The sequence below is a fragment of the Pristiophorus japonicus genome, chromosome 13 (assembly GCF_044704955.1).
Source record: "Pristiophorus japonicus isolate sPriJap1 chromosome 13, sPriJap1.hap1, whole genome shotgun sequence".
In the NCBI taxonomy this organism is placed as follows: Eukaryota; Metazoa; Chordata; class Chondrichthyes; family Pristiophoridae; genus Pristiophorus; species Pristiophorus japonicus.
In genome coordinates, this window is record NC_091989.1 from 54,942,627 (window position 1) to 54,960,070 (window position 17,444).

General features: G+C 46.0%; 1 protein-coding gene across 2 annotated transcripts in view; it reads left to right on the forward strand.

The window, feature by feature from the left end:
- Nucleotides 1-2,577: 2,577 nt before the first annotated feature.
- Nucleotides 2,578-17,444, forward strand: part of LOC139278575 (proton myo-inositol cotransporter-like) — a 243,509-nt gene continuing 228,642 nt past the window's right edge. For both annotated transcript variants that reach the window (XM_070897498.1, XM_070897499.1), the window contains exon 1: nt 2,578-3,297. In XM_070897498.1, coding sequence (XP_070753599.1) covers nt 2,739-3,297 — 559 coding nt within the window. In that variant the 5' untranslated portion in view covers nt 2,578-2,738. The remainder of the gene's footprint in view (nt 3,298-17,444) is intronic.

Genomic DNA, 17,444 nt, shown 5'->3' on the forward strand with positions numbered 1-17,444 from the left:
ACAATACATATAGTTTCTAACTATTTAGAAACAAATTAACTGGGTGGGAATATTATAAAGCTATGCTATAAACTCAATAGCACTCTTGTCTCAGAGTTAGAAGATCATGGGTTCAAGCCCCATTCCAGGACTTGAGCACATAATCTCCATTGAAACTTCAATGCAGTACTGAGGGAGTGTTGCACTGTTGGAGGCACTGCCTGTCAGATGGGACATTAAACCGAAGTCTCATCTACTTTTTCAGGTGGATGTAAACAATCCCATAGAACTATTCGAAGAGGAGGGGTGTTCTTATGATACCCTGGCTAACATTTATCCCTTAATCAAAACAGTTTAATTGGTCATTTATTTCAATGCTGTTTGTGGACCTTCATATGCGTAAATTGGCTGCCATGTATGCCTACATTACAACAGTGACAACACTTGAAAAAATAATTCACTGGCTGTGAAGCGCTTTGGGACATACCGAGGTTGTGAAAGGTGCTATATGAATGCAAGTTTATTCATTCATACCATTTTGTTCAAGTACAAATACAGATCAGCTATATAAAAAACATGAAAAGACTTTGTGACATGAAAAGGCTGGTTATGAAACTAACTAATACCTCACCTCTTTCAAATTTGTGGCTCAATGCAACTTTCTCCCACTCTTGAAGATATGACATATAAATCCAGTTACCAGCAGCCCATGGCACCTTGCTAAGATGTCTATTTTTCATCTGTGAGTTTACATAGTTTCAGTGGGTTAGTTACCAGCGAGCAAGGAAATGGGAAAATCAAGGCTGAGCCGGATATGTTTCCACCCAGTTCATATATGTGTAGTTACAGCCTGGAAGTGGTGGGGGGTGGGGTTGTTAAAAGACAACTTGTATTTCTATATCGACTTTAACATAGAAAAATGTTCCAAGGCACCTCAAAGAGGCGTAATCATACAAAAATGGACACCGAGCCAAAAGAGATATTAGGAGAGGTGACAGTCAAAGAGGTGGCTTTTAAGGAGGGTCTTAAAGGAGGAGAGGAAGATGGATATATATATTCTCACACACACACAGGTATATGTATATATGTAGTGTTTTAGGGAGAAAATTCTCTCCATGATTGAGGACATCAGAAGCAGATGGGCTGAGGTAGTGGCAGACACATGTGTTATTAAAGAGATGCAAGTAGGTGGCATTTATGATGGCGAAGATATGGGTTCAGAAGCTCAGTTTGGGGCTGAGATTGCAAACAGCCTGGTTCAGCCCAAGACAGCAGCTAGGAAGGGGGATGGAATTAGTGACAACCATGGAATTTGTGGCTTTTGTCTACCTATGGTTTAGCCCGAGGAAAGTGTGGCTCAGCCAAGACTGATGGACAACCAGTCTGACAAAGGCAGCAATGAGTTTGAGAGTAGTGGTGGAGAGGTAGACCTGGGTGACATCAGCGTACATGTGGAACCTGACACCACTTCTATGGATGATGTTGCCAAGGGGCAGCATGTAGATGAAGAGAAGGTAAGGATGGAGGGGGTAGTGGAGAGGACATTAAGGAGGCAGTTGATAACTGAAAATACAATTTATTTTCTCCACTAAGAACCTGAAGCTCTGGGCATAAAGGGTTTAAACAGAAGAATGTTTGCAATTGCTTGGAAGATGTGCCTTGGGGTGGGTCTGTATTTGAGATAAATTTTGAAACATTTATTGCTTAGATATTAATCATTTTTTCTGGTTTAAACAATGCTATTACATTACAATGGTTCATCAAATCATGTAGCAACATGTCATTGCATTGCTGTTTAATAATCAGTTTAAATGTGCCAATTTGTAATATCATTTAACAAAATTATTAACAATTAACAATTAATTTTATTTAAGGCACACAGCACTATAATTATTCGAATGTTACAATTTATTTGATTGTGTTGAACTTTAGAGGGAACCTGGAAAGCAGGAATATTTTGTTTTCAATTCAGAACCCTAAGCACTGGGCAAAAAGGGCGTAAACAGAAGGATGTTTGCAATTGGTTGGAAGATGTGCCTCTGGTTGGGGCTGTACTTTCTCAGATGAATTTTTCAATACTTGTTTTTTGTAACAGCTTACAGATACTAAATATTTTTTCTGGTCTCAACGATCATATTTATTACTTTATAATGGTTCATCACACCATGAAGCTACCTACATATTTGAATTAGTGTATTTTTTAGTCTGTTGCACAACTTTTGAAATATAATTGGCGTAAACCGACATGTCACAAAGCTGTTCGTATATGTAAAGCCAACGTTTTATTACAATGCAAATTCGGATTAATGCCCGAACTGGGCATAATAAATCTCATTAATTTAATAACTGATGCCTAGATAGACAAATGACAGGTTTTTCGTTTAAGCCATCAAAAGTGAATGATTTCTCGAACGCAATGTCTGTAGTCAACAATCATACCTTTACTACCTTCCAAGCAAGAGGGAAAAAAAACAGGCGGCTTCATCCAGTAGTTTTCCACCTGACATGTAGGAGAAAACACGTGGCTATTTAAAAAAAAGAGAGAGGCGGAGATGATCATAATATATTTTTTTTTTTTAAAACAGTAATTTGCACCGCGATCCCTCCCGGCTGCAGACTGAGCTGCACGTGACGGAGGCGCGTCTCGTGCAGTGCCTAGACTCTCGAGACGAGTTTGAGCAGCGCGCTCTGGTGCACGGTCCGTCCTTTACCCACAGCAACCGGGAACCTTCCAGCACCAGCCGCCGCGCGAGCTCCTTATGTCCCGTAAATCCAGCGGCAATGAGTACAGTCTAAGCGGTCTAAAGAGGATGGAGGAGGAGGAGGAGGAGGAGGAGCAGCAGCAGCAAAAGCAGAAAGAAATGGCTGGCGAGCGGAGTCTGATCAAACCGGCCGGCGGCGGCAGCAATAACCGACAGTTCGCGGCCATGGCAACCGGGGCCGGGGGAGAGCTAGAGCGGGCCGCCCGGAGGCAGTTCCAAGGCGGCGACACCCCCAAGTTCGTCTACGTCCTCTCGGGCTTCGCGGCCTTGGGCGGCTTCCTGTTCGGCTACGACACCGGCGTTGTGTCCGGGGCCCTGCTGCTGCTCAAGAAAGAGTTTGCCCTCAATGAGCTGTGGCAGGAGCTGGTGGTGTCGGCCACGGTAGGGGCGGCGGCCATCTCGGCGCTGGCCGGTGGCCTCCTCAACGGCCAGTGGGGCCGGAGACCCTGCATCCTCCTGGCCAGCTTCCTCTTCACGGTGGGGGCGGTGGTGATGACGGCTGCCAACGAACGCTACACCTTGTTGGCCGGACGTATCGTGGTGGGATTCGGCATCGGTAAGTCCCGGAGTGCAGCGCAGCGCGTTGCCCAAAGTGTGACCGTTTGAACCGGGTGGAGGTGGGAAGGGTCGAGCATCACCTAAACTTACCGGTGAGGGGCCGCAGAGATCGGCAACTTCTCCTCACCCTATTCTGACCCCGGCGGACACGGGTTCAAGGTCCCGCCACACAGTCGCTGCCGGGCACGGTTCCTTTATTCTACCGATCCATCGACCCGATGGGCGGGGCCTCGACTCATTTAAAGGACGGCTGGGGTGACGTTATCGCGTTGCAGCACTCCTTTGAAAAAACCATCATCGCCGACGTGAGAACACCTCGGCAGATCGGGGCTACAAGAAGAGCTGGAGCGGCCACTATAACTTCCAGCGCGAGCTGGTCCAAGTGTGCGAGGGCTTCGAGGTGGGCGACTGGGTGACGTCATCAGGACCCAGATCACTGGAGCGTGGGCAAGACTATAGGCGGGGCCCAGGTACAGCACAGGTGCGAGTGATCGAGGTGGAGAAGCGTTGAAGGATCGTGGCTGAGATTCGGTGGGTGATCGTGGCGGAGGTTCGACAAATGTTTGGCGCGGAGGTGCGGCGAGAGATTGTGGCGGAGATGCGGCAAATGAGGGTACGGGCCCAGAAGAGCCAAGGGCCCAGGGGTAGCACAGGCCAGCCCACGCTGTGATGTGTGCGCACTAGGTCCGTGCAGCAGAGCAGGTCTCCAGTCGTCCTGGTTATCCCTTGCCACTGGATAAAGGCCTAGCTCTGTCAAGCCTGTGTGGTGGCTGAGTGCAACGGTCACCACATGTTTTTAAAAAAAAATCCACGCACAGGCTTCTTCCACCCCTGCAACTGGTGTTCAGGACTGGAATATCGGGTCCTTCATTGAAACATCTATGAACTCACTGAACTGGAAGCCCGTCATCCTCATTCGAGGGACTATCTACGATGATGCAAGGGGCACCCTGTCCCTGGAGAACTCCTCTTCCAATTTTTTCTTGCATTTACAAATGCAATACAGGTGTCAGACATTGTTTTCTGATAGAAGAGTTTTGATGTTTCTGCATACGTTTTATAAAAACAAAATCAGTTAGGTATATTTGAATGTGTTTGAAATCTCACTCTTGCTGATCATCAATTGGGTAAACTGCAGCAACAATAACAACTTGTATTTAGATAGCGCATTTAATGTAGTAAAACGTCCAAGGCACTTCACAGGAGCGTTGTAAGACAAGAATTTGACACCGAGCCACATAAGAAGAAATTAGGGCAGATGAACAAAAGCTTGGTCAAAGAGGTAGGTTTTAAGCAGCGTCTTAAAGGAGGAAAGAGAGCTGGAGAAGTTTAGGGAGGGAGTTCCAGAACTTGGGGCCTATGCAGCTGAAGGCATGGCCACCGATGGTTGAGCGATTGTAATCAGGGATGTTCAAGGGAACAGAATTTGAGGAGTGCAGATATCACCGGGGGGACACGGGAGGGGGCTGTAAGGCAGAAGGAGATTAGAGATAGGGAGGGGTGAGGCCATGGAGGAATTTGTAAACCAGGATGAGAATTTTGAAATCGAGGCGTTGCTTAACCGGGAGCCAGTGTAGGTCAGCGAGCACAGGGGTGATGGGTGAATGGGAATTGGTGCGAGTTAGGACAAAGGCAGCCGTGTTTGGGATAACCTCAAGTTTACATAGGGTAGATTGTGGGAGGCCAGCCAGGAGTGTGTTAAAATAGTCAAGTCTAGAGGTAACAAAGGCATGGATGAGGGTTTCAACAGCAAATCAGCTGGGGGGTGGGTGGGTGGAAATGTTATGGAGGTGGAAATAGGTGATTTTAGATATGTGGTCGAAAGCTCATTCGAGGGTCAAATATAAAAACAAGTATTAGGAGTATGCCATTTGGCCCCTCGAGGGTGCTCCGCTATTCAATGAGATCATGGCTGATCTTTTACCTCAACTCCACTTTCCTATATCCCTTGATTCCCTTAATATCCAAAATTTAGCGATCTCTGTCTTGAATATACTCAACGACTAAGCCTCCAGAGTCCTCTGGGGTAGAGAATTCCAAAGATTCACCACCCTCTGAGTGAAGAAGTTTCTCCTCATCTCAGTCCTAAATGGCCGACCCCTTATTCTGACACTGTGACCCCCTGGTTCTAGACTCCTCAGCCAGAGGAAACATTCTCCCTGCATCTACCCTGTCAAGCCCTGTAAGTATTTTGCATGTTTCAATGAGATCACCTCTCATTCTTCTTAAAGCTAGAGAATATAGGCCGAGTCTACTCAATCTCTCCTCATAGGACACTATCCGCATTCCAGGAATCAGTCCGGTGAACCTTCGTTGCACTCCCTCAATTCCTTAGTAAGGAGACCAAAACTACACAATATTCCAGGTGCAGTCTTACCAGGGCCCTATATAATTGCAGTAAGACGTATTTACTCTTGTACTTAAATCTTCTTGTAATAAGGGCCAATATACCATTTGCTTTCTTAATTGCTTGCTGTACATGCATGTTAACTTTCAGTGATTTGTGTACAAGGACATCCTGGTCCCTCTGAACACCAACATTTCCCAATCTCTCACCATTTAAAAAAAAAACTCTGCTTTTCTATTTTTCCTACCAAAGTGGATAACATTTCTCCACATTATATTCCATTTGCCATATTCTTGCCCTCTCACTTAGCCTAACTATATCCCCTTGAAGACGCTTTGCATCCTCCTCACAACTTACATTCCCACCTAGCTTTATATCAGCAAACTTGGATATATCACATTTGGTCCCCTCATCCAAATCATTGATATAGATTGTGTGTAGCTGGGACTTGAGCACTGATTGTCACTGAAGAGTGACACAGTTAATTCAGAGACTCGGGTCTTGAACTTGGGGAAAGTTAACTTCGATGGCATGAGATGTAAATTGGCTAGAATAGACTGGTGAGTGATACTTAAAGAGTTGATGGTGGATAGGCAATGGCAAACATTTAAAGATCACATGGATGAACTTCAACAATTGTACATCCCTGTCTGGAGTAAAAATAAAAATGGGAAGGTGGCTCAACCGTGGCTATCAAGGGAAATTAAGGATAGTGTTAAATCCAAAAAAGAGGCATATAAATTGGCCAGAAAAAGCAGCAAACCTGAGGACTGGGAGAATTTTGTAATACAGCAGAGGAGGACAAAGGGTTTAATTAGGAGGGGAAAATAGAGTATGAGAGGAAGCTTGCAGGGAATATAAAAACTGACTGCAAAAGCTTCTACAGATATGTGAAGAGAAAAAGATTAGTGAAAACAAACGTAGGTCCCTTGCAGTCAGATTCAGGTGAATTTATAATGGGGAACAAAGAAATGACGGACCAGTTAACAAATACTTTGGTTCGATTTTCACGAAGGAAGACACAAATAACCTTTCGAAAATACTAGGGGACCGAGGGTCTAGTGATAAAGAGGAACTGAAGGATAGCCTTATAAAGCAGGAAATTGTGTTGGGGAAATTGATGGGATTGAAGGTTGATAAATCCCCAGGGTCTGATAGTCTGCATCCCAGAGTATTTAAGGAAGTGGCCATAGAAATAGTGGATGCATTGGTGATCATTTTCCAACAGTCTATCGACTGGATCAGTTCCTATGGACTGGAGGGTAGCTAATGTAACACCACTGTTTAAAAAAGGAGGAAGAGTGAAAACGGGTAATTATAGCCTGACATCAGTAGTGGGGAAAATGTTGGAATCAATCATTAAAGATGAAATAGCAGCACATTTGGAAAGCAGTGACAGGATCGGTCCAAGTCAGCATGGATTTATGAAAGGGAAATCATACTTGACAAATCTTCTGCAATTTTTTGAGGATGTAACTAATAGAGTGTACAAGATAGAACCAGTGGATGTGGTGCATTTGGACTTTCAAAAGGCTTTTGACAAGGTCCCACACAAGAGATTGGTGTGCAAAATCAAAGCACATTGTATTGGGGGTAATGTACTGACATGGATAGAGAACTGGTTGGCAGACAGGAAGCAGAGAGTCGGGATAAACGGCTCCTTTTCAGAATGGCAGGCAGTGAGTAGTGGGGTGCCACAGGGCTCAGTGCTGGGACCCCAGCTCTTTACAATATACATTAATAATTTAGATGAAGGAATTGAGTGTAATATCACCAAGTTTGCAGATGACACCAAACTGGGTGGCGGTGTGAGTTGTGAGGAGGACGCTAAAAGGCTGCAGAGTGACTTGGACAGGTTAGGTGAGTGGGCAAATGCATGGCAGATGCAGTATAATGTGGATAAATGTGAGGTTATCCACTTTGGTGGCAGAATATTATCTGAATGGCGGCAGATTAGGAAAGGTGGAGGTGCAACAAGACCTGGGTGTCATGGTTCATCAGTCATTGAAAGTTGGCATGCAGGTACAGCAGGTGGTGAAGAAGGCAAATGGTATGTTGGCCTTCATAGCTAGGGGATTTGAGTATAGGAGCAGTGAAGTTTTATTGCAGTTGTACAGGGCCTTGGTGAGGCCTCACCTGGAATATTGTGTTCAGTTTTGGTCTCCTAATCTGAGGAAGGACATTCTTGCTATTGAGGGAGTACAGCGAAGGTTCACCAGACTGATTACTGGGAAGGCAGAACTGACATATGAGGAGAGATTGGATTAACTGGGCCTTTATACACTGTAGTTTAGAAGGATGAGAGGGGATCTCATAGAAACTTATAAGATTCTGATGGGACTGGACAGGTTAGATGCAGGAAGAATGTTCCCGATGATGGGGAAGTCCAGAACTAGGGGACACAGTCTTAGGATAAGGGGTAGGCCATTTAGGACTGAGATGAGGAGGAACTTCTTCACTCAGAGATTTGTTAACCTGTGGAATTCCTTATCGCAGAGAGTTGTTGATGCCAGTTCATTGGATATATTCAAGAGAGAGCTAGATATGGCCCTTATGGCTAAAGGGATCAAGGGGTATGGAGAGAAAGCAGGAAAGGGGTACTGAGGGAATGGTGTAAATCTGTGGAATTCGCTGCCCTGCCTCAGAGAGCAGTGGAAGCTGGGACATTGAATAAATTTAAGACGGAAATAGAAAGTTTCTTAAACGATAAGGGGATAAGGGGTTATGGGGAGTGGACGGGGAAGTGAGTCCATGATCAGCTCAGCCATGATCTTATTGAATGGTGGTGCAGGCTTGAAGGGCTGAATGGCCTACTCCCGCACCTATTTTCTTTGTTTCTATGATCCTTGCAACACCCCACTCTTTACAGCCTGCCAACCCAAAAATGATCCGTTTATTCCGACACTCTGTTTTCTGTCCGTTATGACACCAAGGTTGCGAACAGTCTGGTTGAGCCTCAGACAGATGCTAGGGAGAGGGACAGAGTCGGTGGCTAGGGAATGGAGTTTGTGGCAGGGACCAAAGACAATGGCTTCGGTCGTCACAATATTTAATTGTAGAAAATTTCTGCTCATCCAGTGCTGGATGTCGGACAAGCATTCTGACAATTTAGATACCATGGAGGGGTCGAGATAAGTTGTGGTGAGGTAGAGTTAGGTGTCGTCAGCGTATGTGTGGAAACTGACGCCATGCTTTCTGATGATGGCACCAAGGGGCAGCATATTGATGAGAAATAGGAAGGAGCCAAGGATAGATCCTTGGAGGACACCAGAGGTAACGATACAGGAGTGGGAAGAGAAGCCGTTGCAGGTGATTTTCTGGCTGCAATTAGGTAGATAAGAATGGAACCAGGCGAGTGCAGTCCCACCCAACTGAATGACAGTGGAGAGACGTTGGAGGAGGATGATGATGGAGTGGTCAACCATATCAAAGGCTGCAGACAGGTCGAGAAGTACGAGGGCGGATAGTTTACCTTTGTTACAGTCACAAAGAATGTAATTTGTGACTTTGGGAGCCGTTTTGGGACTGTGGCAGGGGCGGAAATCGGATAGAAGAGATTCAAACATGGACTTGTGGGAAAGAAGGCCACGGATTTAAGAACATAAGAAATAGGAACAGGAATAGGCCATACAGCCCCTCGAGCCTGTTCTGCCATTCATTAAGATCATGGCTGATCTGATCATGGACTCAGCTACACTTCCCCGCCCGCTCCCCATAACCCCTTATCCCCTTATCGTTTAAGAAACTGTCTATTTCTGTCTTAAATTTATTCAGTGTCCCAGCTGCCACTGCTCTCTGAGGCAGGTCAGCGAATTCCACAGATTTACAACTCTCAGAAGAAATTTCTCCTCATCTCTGTTTTAAATGGGTGGCCCCTTATTCTAAGATCATGCCCTCTAGTTCTAGTCTCCCCCATCAGTGGAAACATCCACTCTGCATCCAGCTTGTCAAGCCCCCTCATAACCTTACACGTTTCGTTAAGATCACCTCTCGTTCTTCTGAATTCCAATGAGTAGAGGCCCAATCTACTCAACCTTTCCTCATAAGTCAACCACCTCATCCTCGGAATCAACCTAGTGAACCTTCTCTGAACTGCCTCCAAAGCAAGTATATCCTTTCGTAAATATGGAAACCAAAACTACACGCAGTATTCCAGATGTGGCCTCACCAATACCTTATATAGCTGTAGCAAGGCTTCTCTGCTTTTATACTCCATCCCCTTTGCAATAAAGGCCAAAATTCCATTGGCCTTCCTAATCACTTGCTGTACCTGCATACTATCCTTTTGTGTTTCATGCACAAGTACCCCTAGGTCCCGCTGTACTGCGGCACTTTGCACTCTTTCTCCATTTAAATACTAACTTGCTCTTTGGTTTTTTTCTGCCAAAGTGCATGACCTCACACTTTCCAACATTATACTCCATCTGCCAAATTTTTGCCCACTCACTTAGCCTGTCTGTGTCCTTTTGCAGATTTTTTTGTACCTCACACATTGCTTTTCCTCCCATCTTTGCATCATCAGTAAACTTGGCTATGTTACACTCAGTCCCTTCCAAGTCGTTAATATAGATTGTAAATAGTTGGTGTCCCAGCACTGATCCCTGTGGCACCCCACTAGTTACTGGTTGCCAACCAGAGAATGAACCATTTATCCCGACTCTCTGTTTTCTGTTAGTTAGCCAATCCTCTATCCATGCTAATATTACCCCCAACCCCGTGAACTTTTATCTTGTGCAGTAACCTTTTATGTGGCTTGTAAGCACAGTGAGATCAAGGATTGTTTTTTGAGGAGAGGGATGATGATGGCAGATTTGAAGGAGGGGGGTACAGTATCTGAGGAGAGAGAACCGTTAACAATGTCAGCTAACGTGGAAGCCAGAAAAGGAAGTTAGGTGGTCAGTAGTTTAGTGGGAATAGGGCTAAGGGAGCAGAAAGTGAGTCTCGTGAACAAGATGAGTACGGTGAGATTAAGATTGGGAAATCAGATTGAGACTGGAGAAAAATGTGAGTTCAGAGCTCGGGCAAGGGGGAACCTTACAGGAAGCTTGGCCCGGTGGGCTAGAGGACGAAAGGGAAGTGGCAGAGGCAGCTGTTCGAATGGTCTCAATCTTAGAGACAAAGAAGTCCATGAGCTCCTCACACATGTTGGAGGTGAGTGTGGTGGAGAGGGGTTTAAGAAGATGGTTAACAGTAGAGAATAGTAGCCGCCGATTATCTTTGCATTCCAGAATGATCCTGGAATTTTGGCAGTTTTGGCGGACCAGAGTAGGATCCGATAATGCTTTATGTGGTCCAGCCAGATCTGGCGGTGAATGGCTAAACCAGTTGTCCACCATATCCATTCAAGTTTGCGTCCCTTGGACTTGAGGGAGCGATGGTGAGGGCCGTACCAGGGGGAACAGCCAGGGTGAGAGAGAGTAATGGTTGTAATCGGGACTAAGGCATCAAAGGTGGTGGTGAGGATATGGTTGAGCAGATCGGTGGCTGCAGAAATGTCCTGGTGAATGGAGGGCCCAAAGCTGGACAGTTCAGTATTTCATAAGTGCATTTGTAAGAGAGTTTGGAGAGAGTTTTTACCAGGGGCGGACACGGAAGGAAGTAGGGTTTGGTGGCGGAAGGGGGATTTGGGTGGAGGAAGTGGTCAGAGATGGCCTTGTCTACAATTGACAAGGCGGGAAAAGCGAGGCCACGAGAGATGGCAAGGTCAAGGGGCTGGCCGTAAATTTGGGTTAGGGCGTTCACATGGAGGGAGCGATTAAGGGAGGATAGGAAATTAGTGAACTCGGAGGCGAGAGAGCATGATAAATTGAGACGGGTTGAAATCACCGAGAATGAGAAGGCGCTTGGTGCAGAGGAAAGCAGTCAAAATTTTTATCATACTTGGGTGGATGGTAGAGAATGAGAATTTAAATGAGAGGGATGGAATAAGGCAAGATGTTCAAAGGAGGAGAAAGTGCTGGAGGAGTAGGGGGCTAGATCAAAGTGTGATTTGGTAATGAGAGCCACACCATCACCATGGTGATCTAGGCGGGGCAAGTGGTGGAAGGTATAGCCAAGCGGGGAGGCTTCATTTAAGGGTAAGGTGTCATCACTCCTCAACTAAGTTTCCGTCAGGGCCATGGTGTCGATGCAATCATCCATGATAAGCTCATGGATGGCAAGGGCCTTGTTCACATCCAAGCAAACGGACATTCGGCAAGGAGATATAGATAGGATCGGTGATGGCTGATCCACTGCCAGCATAGAAACATAGAACATAGGTGCAGGAGTAGGCCATTCGGCCCTTCGAGCCTGCACCGCCATTCAATGAGTTCATGGCTGAACATGCAACTTCAGTACCCCATTCCTGCTTTCTCACCATACCCCTTGATCCCCCTTGTAGTAAGGACTACATCTAACTCCTTTTTGAATATATTTAGTGAATTGGCCTCAACAACTTTCTGTGGTAGAGAATTACACAGGTTCACCACTCTCTGGGTGAAGAAGTTTCTCCTCATCTCGGTCCTAAATGGCTTACCCCTTATCCTTAGACTGTGACCCCTGGTTCTGGACTTCCCCAACATTGGGAACATTCTTCCTGCATCTAACCTGTCTAAACCCGTCAGAATTTTAAACATTTCTATAAGATCCCCTCTCATTCTTCTGAACTTCAGTGAATACAAGCCCAGTTGATCCAGTCTTTCTTGATATGTCAGTCCCACCATCCCGGGAATCAGTCTGGTGAACTTTTGCTGCACTCCCTCAATAGCAAGAATGTCCTTCCTCAAATTAGGAGTTTAAAACTGTACACAATACTCCAGGTGTGGCCTCACCAAGGCCCTGTACAACTGTAATAACACCTCCCTGCCCCTGTACTCAAATCCCCTCGCTATGAAGGCCAACATGCCATTTGCTTTCTTAACCACCTGCTGTACCTGCATGCATCCACAGGGTCAGCACTTGGAGAAGTGAGTTGGACGGGGAGGAGATTGGAGAGCTAAACCTCCCCGCAGGCAAGCTAGGCGGCACGATTGGGGTTGCTACTCATGAGGAGACAGTGACGAGGGCCATGGTGGACCCTTTGGAAGATGCCAAGAGAGGTACAGAGGGAAGCTGTAGACTTATCTAAGCCTGGGATGGTGACAGGAGAGTAGGAAGATCGAAGAGTCATGAAGGGTTGGGGTAGGGTTTGGGAGGGCAGAGTATCCAAGAGGGGTGAGATGAAAGGCGGCATGACAACAAGAGAGACTGGTCAGGGAGGGATAGAGAGAAAAGAAAAAGGGGGAGAAAGAAGTGGAAATAGAAGTGAATGGCTCGGGTCCGAAGCGGCAACCAAAATGCGCATGCAAATGGACACAGGGAAAAATTCAAGTTATAACGGCCTGGTTATGCAGCAATTATAGGGATGCATATTTCCTGGTAGTAACAGGGAATAGGTTGGTGACAATAGTAAGGAGTCCTGAATGACTCACCTTCTGACCACTGTTCCTATTACGATTTTTTGGGTGCGCGCACCCTTAAACGAGCTGTGTGGCCCATTCAAATTCCTGCTCATGCGCGTTTTTTTTCTATTTAGATGCATGCGGGAGCTGCGCAGCCACGCAGCTCAAAGGGAGCATTTCTCCTGACTACAAGGCATAAGTCAGGAGTGTGATGGAATACTCTCCATTTGCCTGGATGTGTGCAGCTCCAACAACACTCGAAGCTCGATACCATTCAGGACAAAGCAGTCCACTTGATCGGCAGCTCAACTACCACCTCAAACATCCACTTCCTCCACCACCGGTGCACCGTGGCTGCAGTGTGTGCTACGTATAAGATGCACTGCAGCAATGCATCAAAGGTTCTTCAATAGCGCCTCCTAAACCCGCAACCTCCAGCACCTCGAATGATAAGGGCAGCAAGTGCATGGGGACACCATCACTGCCAGGTTCCCCTCCAAGTTACACGCCATCCTAACAAGGACATATTGCCATTCCTTCATAGTCACTGAGGCAAAATCCTGGTGTTCCCGACATAGCAGCACATTGTGGGAGTACCTTCACCACATGGACTGCAATGGTTCAAGAAGGCGGCTCATCACCACCTTCTCGAGGCCAACTAGGGATAAACAATAAATGCTCATCGGCAACACCCACATCCCAAGAATAAATAAATAAAAGTAAGTAAATATCACAATCAATATTTGATCAATGTTGGCAACTATGATTCGAGGTTACAAACATTTTACTGCTGCATCATTGTGTAACATGCATGGGACTCCTGGCTGGCATCCCACGTTTTACTCTACGTGAACTTGAGGCTGCCCATGTCCTAACTCGCACCAAGTCCCGTTCACCCATCACTTCTGTGTGGCTCCTAGTTGAGCAAAACCTCGATTTCAAAATTCTCATCTTTATTTTCAAATCCCTCAATGGCCTCGCCCCTCCCTATTTCTGTAATCTCCTCCAGCCCCACAACCCCCTGAGATATCTGCGCTCCTCTAATTCTGCCATCTTGAGCATCACTGATTATAATCGCTCAACTATTGGTGGCCGTGCCTTCTGTTGCCTCGGCCCTAAACTCGAGAATTCCCTCCCTAAACTTCTCCACCTCTCTTTCCGTTCTGCTTAAAACCTACTTCTTTGACCAAGCTTTTGTTTATCTGCCCTAATTTCTCCTTGTATAGCTCGGTATCAAATGTTATGTCTTATAATACACATGTGAAGTGCCGTGGAACATTTTACTACATTAAAGGCGCTATATAAATACAAGTTGGGACATGATGTTTGAACTGATATATGACTTGTATCTTTAAACTGAGAGAAGGATTTTTACCAATGCTTTTTCAAGATATCCCAAAGACAAATAGTCAAATCATAGAAAGGGATCGTAATGGCTGCACAGGCTTTTGTCGAGTGTTTCAAAAGCTGCCATCATGACAATATCACCAACCATACTTGTCTTGCAGATGAGGCACAAAGTCAGTAACCTGCTCCTGAAACTTAACCGATTTCTGGAATTGTGATGGTGAAGCAGTGGTTGGCAATGACTCCCACTCTGACTTTTCTCCCTGCGGTATCTCCGTGCAGCTGAAATCAGGAACTCCATGCATTGAGGAAATCAAACCTGCATGCGTATTTGAGATTTTTTGTGAAATGTTCTCGTTGTGATTAACAGTATTTTTATTTACAAAATTTTGTATCTTGATATTATACTTGATTTCAATTCACAGGAAATGGCTGCAATGTTACCTTATTACCACATTCTTTGGGGCTCAATTTTCCCTGTTCATTTGTGCCGTTTTTTTGGTGCGCGCCATTTTTATTGGCCTTTTTATTTTTTCAAAGTTTCCCCCTGTGATCAGCACAGGCGCAACTGACTCAGTTATGATTTTTCTAGGCCAGTTTTTTTTTTACGTTCCCTCGTGTCTGCGCCGTTTTTTTCAATTGTTTGCCGTTTGGCCAACATTTTTTTCCCTTAGGTCGGCGTGTCTGGCCACTCCCGAAAAACCTTCTGGTGAGTTAAGAAAACCAGCGCACATTCACAAATCTGCGCCATTGTTCTTAAATCGAAGATTTTGGAGGGAGTTAAGAACACTTTTTTTAAATCAATAATGTTCAACTTTTTTTTAACCTGTCAACGTAGAAGTGTAAATTTGTTGGATTTCAGAAGTTTTCTCACTTTTTTTTTTACTCACTCACACACCACCACCGAACATCTTGAAGCAGGGCTGGCGGGTCGTAGCTTTGGCCGGCAGAATCGGCTCAGCACCCGGACGCAGCGGCTCGGGGCTCGGCTAAAAAATAAGCCAGAGTAGAGGAGAGGAGGGATAAAGAGCAACGAGGTGCCAATCGGAAGGCTTGGAGCCTGGGGAGCGAGGTGCTTTCTGCACTGAAGACTGGTGTGAGTGGGGGTGGGGGCCTGGGGAGGAGAGAGAGAGAGAGAGAGAAGTCATGAGACTCCAATTAGTAAAGGGGGGGGGGGCGGGTAGAGGAGAGGGGATAAGGTACAAGACCTTTTGGGTGTGGTCCATCCATACAGACCTGGAGAGAGAGAACTGCGAACATATGCTGCCTGCTTTCCTGCTGTTTTGAGCTTTGTTCAAAGGTTAAATTTAAGTATGGGGGCAATACTGACAATGCCATACCTTGTGCGAGCCTTCTGCATCATGGTGCTATGTAGGAAACAATTGATTCGAGTTCATCACATCAGGAACATCAGAGCCCATAGTGTGCTTGGCAAGAAGCCTTACCCACCTCAGGTATATCAAGACAGGCGTTCGTACCTCCACCTGAGTGATGCAGACTGTCAGAAAGCTGCGTTTCCGCAAAGAAGTTGTAAGAGATCTGTGAGTTGGTCAAAGAAGACCTGCAGCCTAGAAGCATCAGGAGGACTGCTTTGTCAGTTAAAGTGAAGGTTACAGCTGCACTTTCATTCTATGCCTCCAGATTGTTTCAAGCTACAACTGGGGATTTGTGCGCCATCTCTCAACATGCAACACATGTCTCCATTCGCCAGGTCACGGCTGCACTGTTTGCGCATAGGAATGACATCATGAAGTTCCCCATGACCGCCCAAGCAATCCATGACAGGGCTGTGGACTTCTCCAGGATTGCTAGCTTCCCAAAGGTACAGGGCTGCATTGATTGTACCCACATCACCTTGTGAGCACCTTTGAAGGATTCCGAAATGTACTGGAACAGAAAAGGCTTCTACTCCATTAATGTGTGCAGCTCGTGTGTGATGACATGCACCATATCATGCAAGATACCCTGGCAGCACCCATGATGCGTTCATCCTACGCGACAGCATTATATCTGCCATGTTTCAGCAGCAGCAGCCAGAAGGGCACATCTGGCTACTGGGAGACAAAAGGGTACGGCCTTGCCACTTGGTTCATGACGCCCCTACGCGTAACCCGGACAGAAGCTGACCGTCAATACAACATGTCGCACATTGTGACGCATAGCATCATTGAGAGGACCATTGGCATATTGAAACAGCGTTTCTGATGCCTGGACCATTCCAGAGACTACCTGCTGTACTCCCCTGAGACTGTCGGTCAGTTCATTGTTGTGTGCTGCATAACATAGCTATCATGAGGCAGCAGCAGCTGGTTGTAGAAGACCCATCTGTGGTGAGAGTGGCTGATGATGATAACGAGGAAGATGCAGGTGATGAGCAGGAGGATGAGGACGAGGAAGCCATGCAAGTGTCTGAGGCCGGAGCACGGCGGCAGAGGAGGGCGGGCCATCGTGCCCCTTTAATAATTGCTCGAGCCTTGTGCCAGCAGCTCATCTGTGAACGCTTTACTGATGCCTGAGGGCTCAGCAACAACTATTCCACAAGGACGTGTTTACTGTTTGGAGCTTTTCCGTAATGTGTTGTGTTAATGGAACATGATTCAGTTTTAATGTAAAATATATTTTATTCAAAAGTTTACAATTTAAAATTTAACTTTAAAATGATTCTTGTATCAAACTTTACTTTAATATCACTCTTTTTAAGATCACTTAGAAACTTGTAAATTTACATAACTTACAAAAAAACTTTTAATTTGAGAACAGTTACAACAGTAACAACAATAATAATAATGATAACAACAACAGCAGCAAAGTAAGGCTGCACCCATCTCTCATCCCCCTTATTCTAAGACCGCCTGCTGCATTTGGTCTTGGACATTCCACCACCCCTGCCGACAGGCGGTAGCGCAGTGTTTCTGGGCTTGGTACCAAGCTGCTGCTTTCTAACATCTCGGGTACGGCGCACCTCTTGAGTGTGGGTGGGCGTGGGGTGGGCATCGGCGTCAGACGGCAAGATGGAGGGCCCAGCTTGGG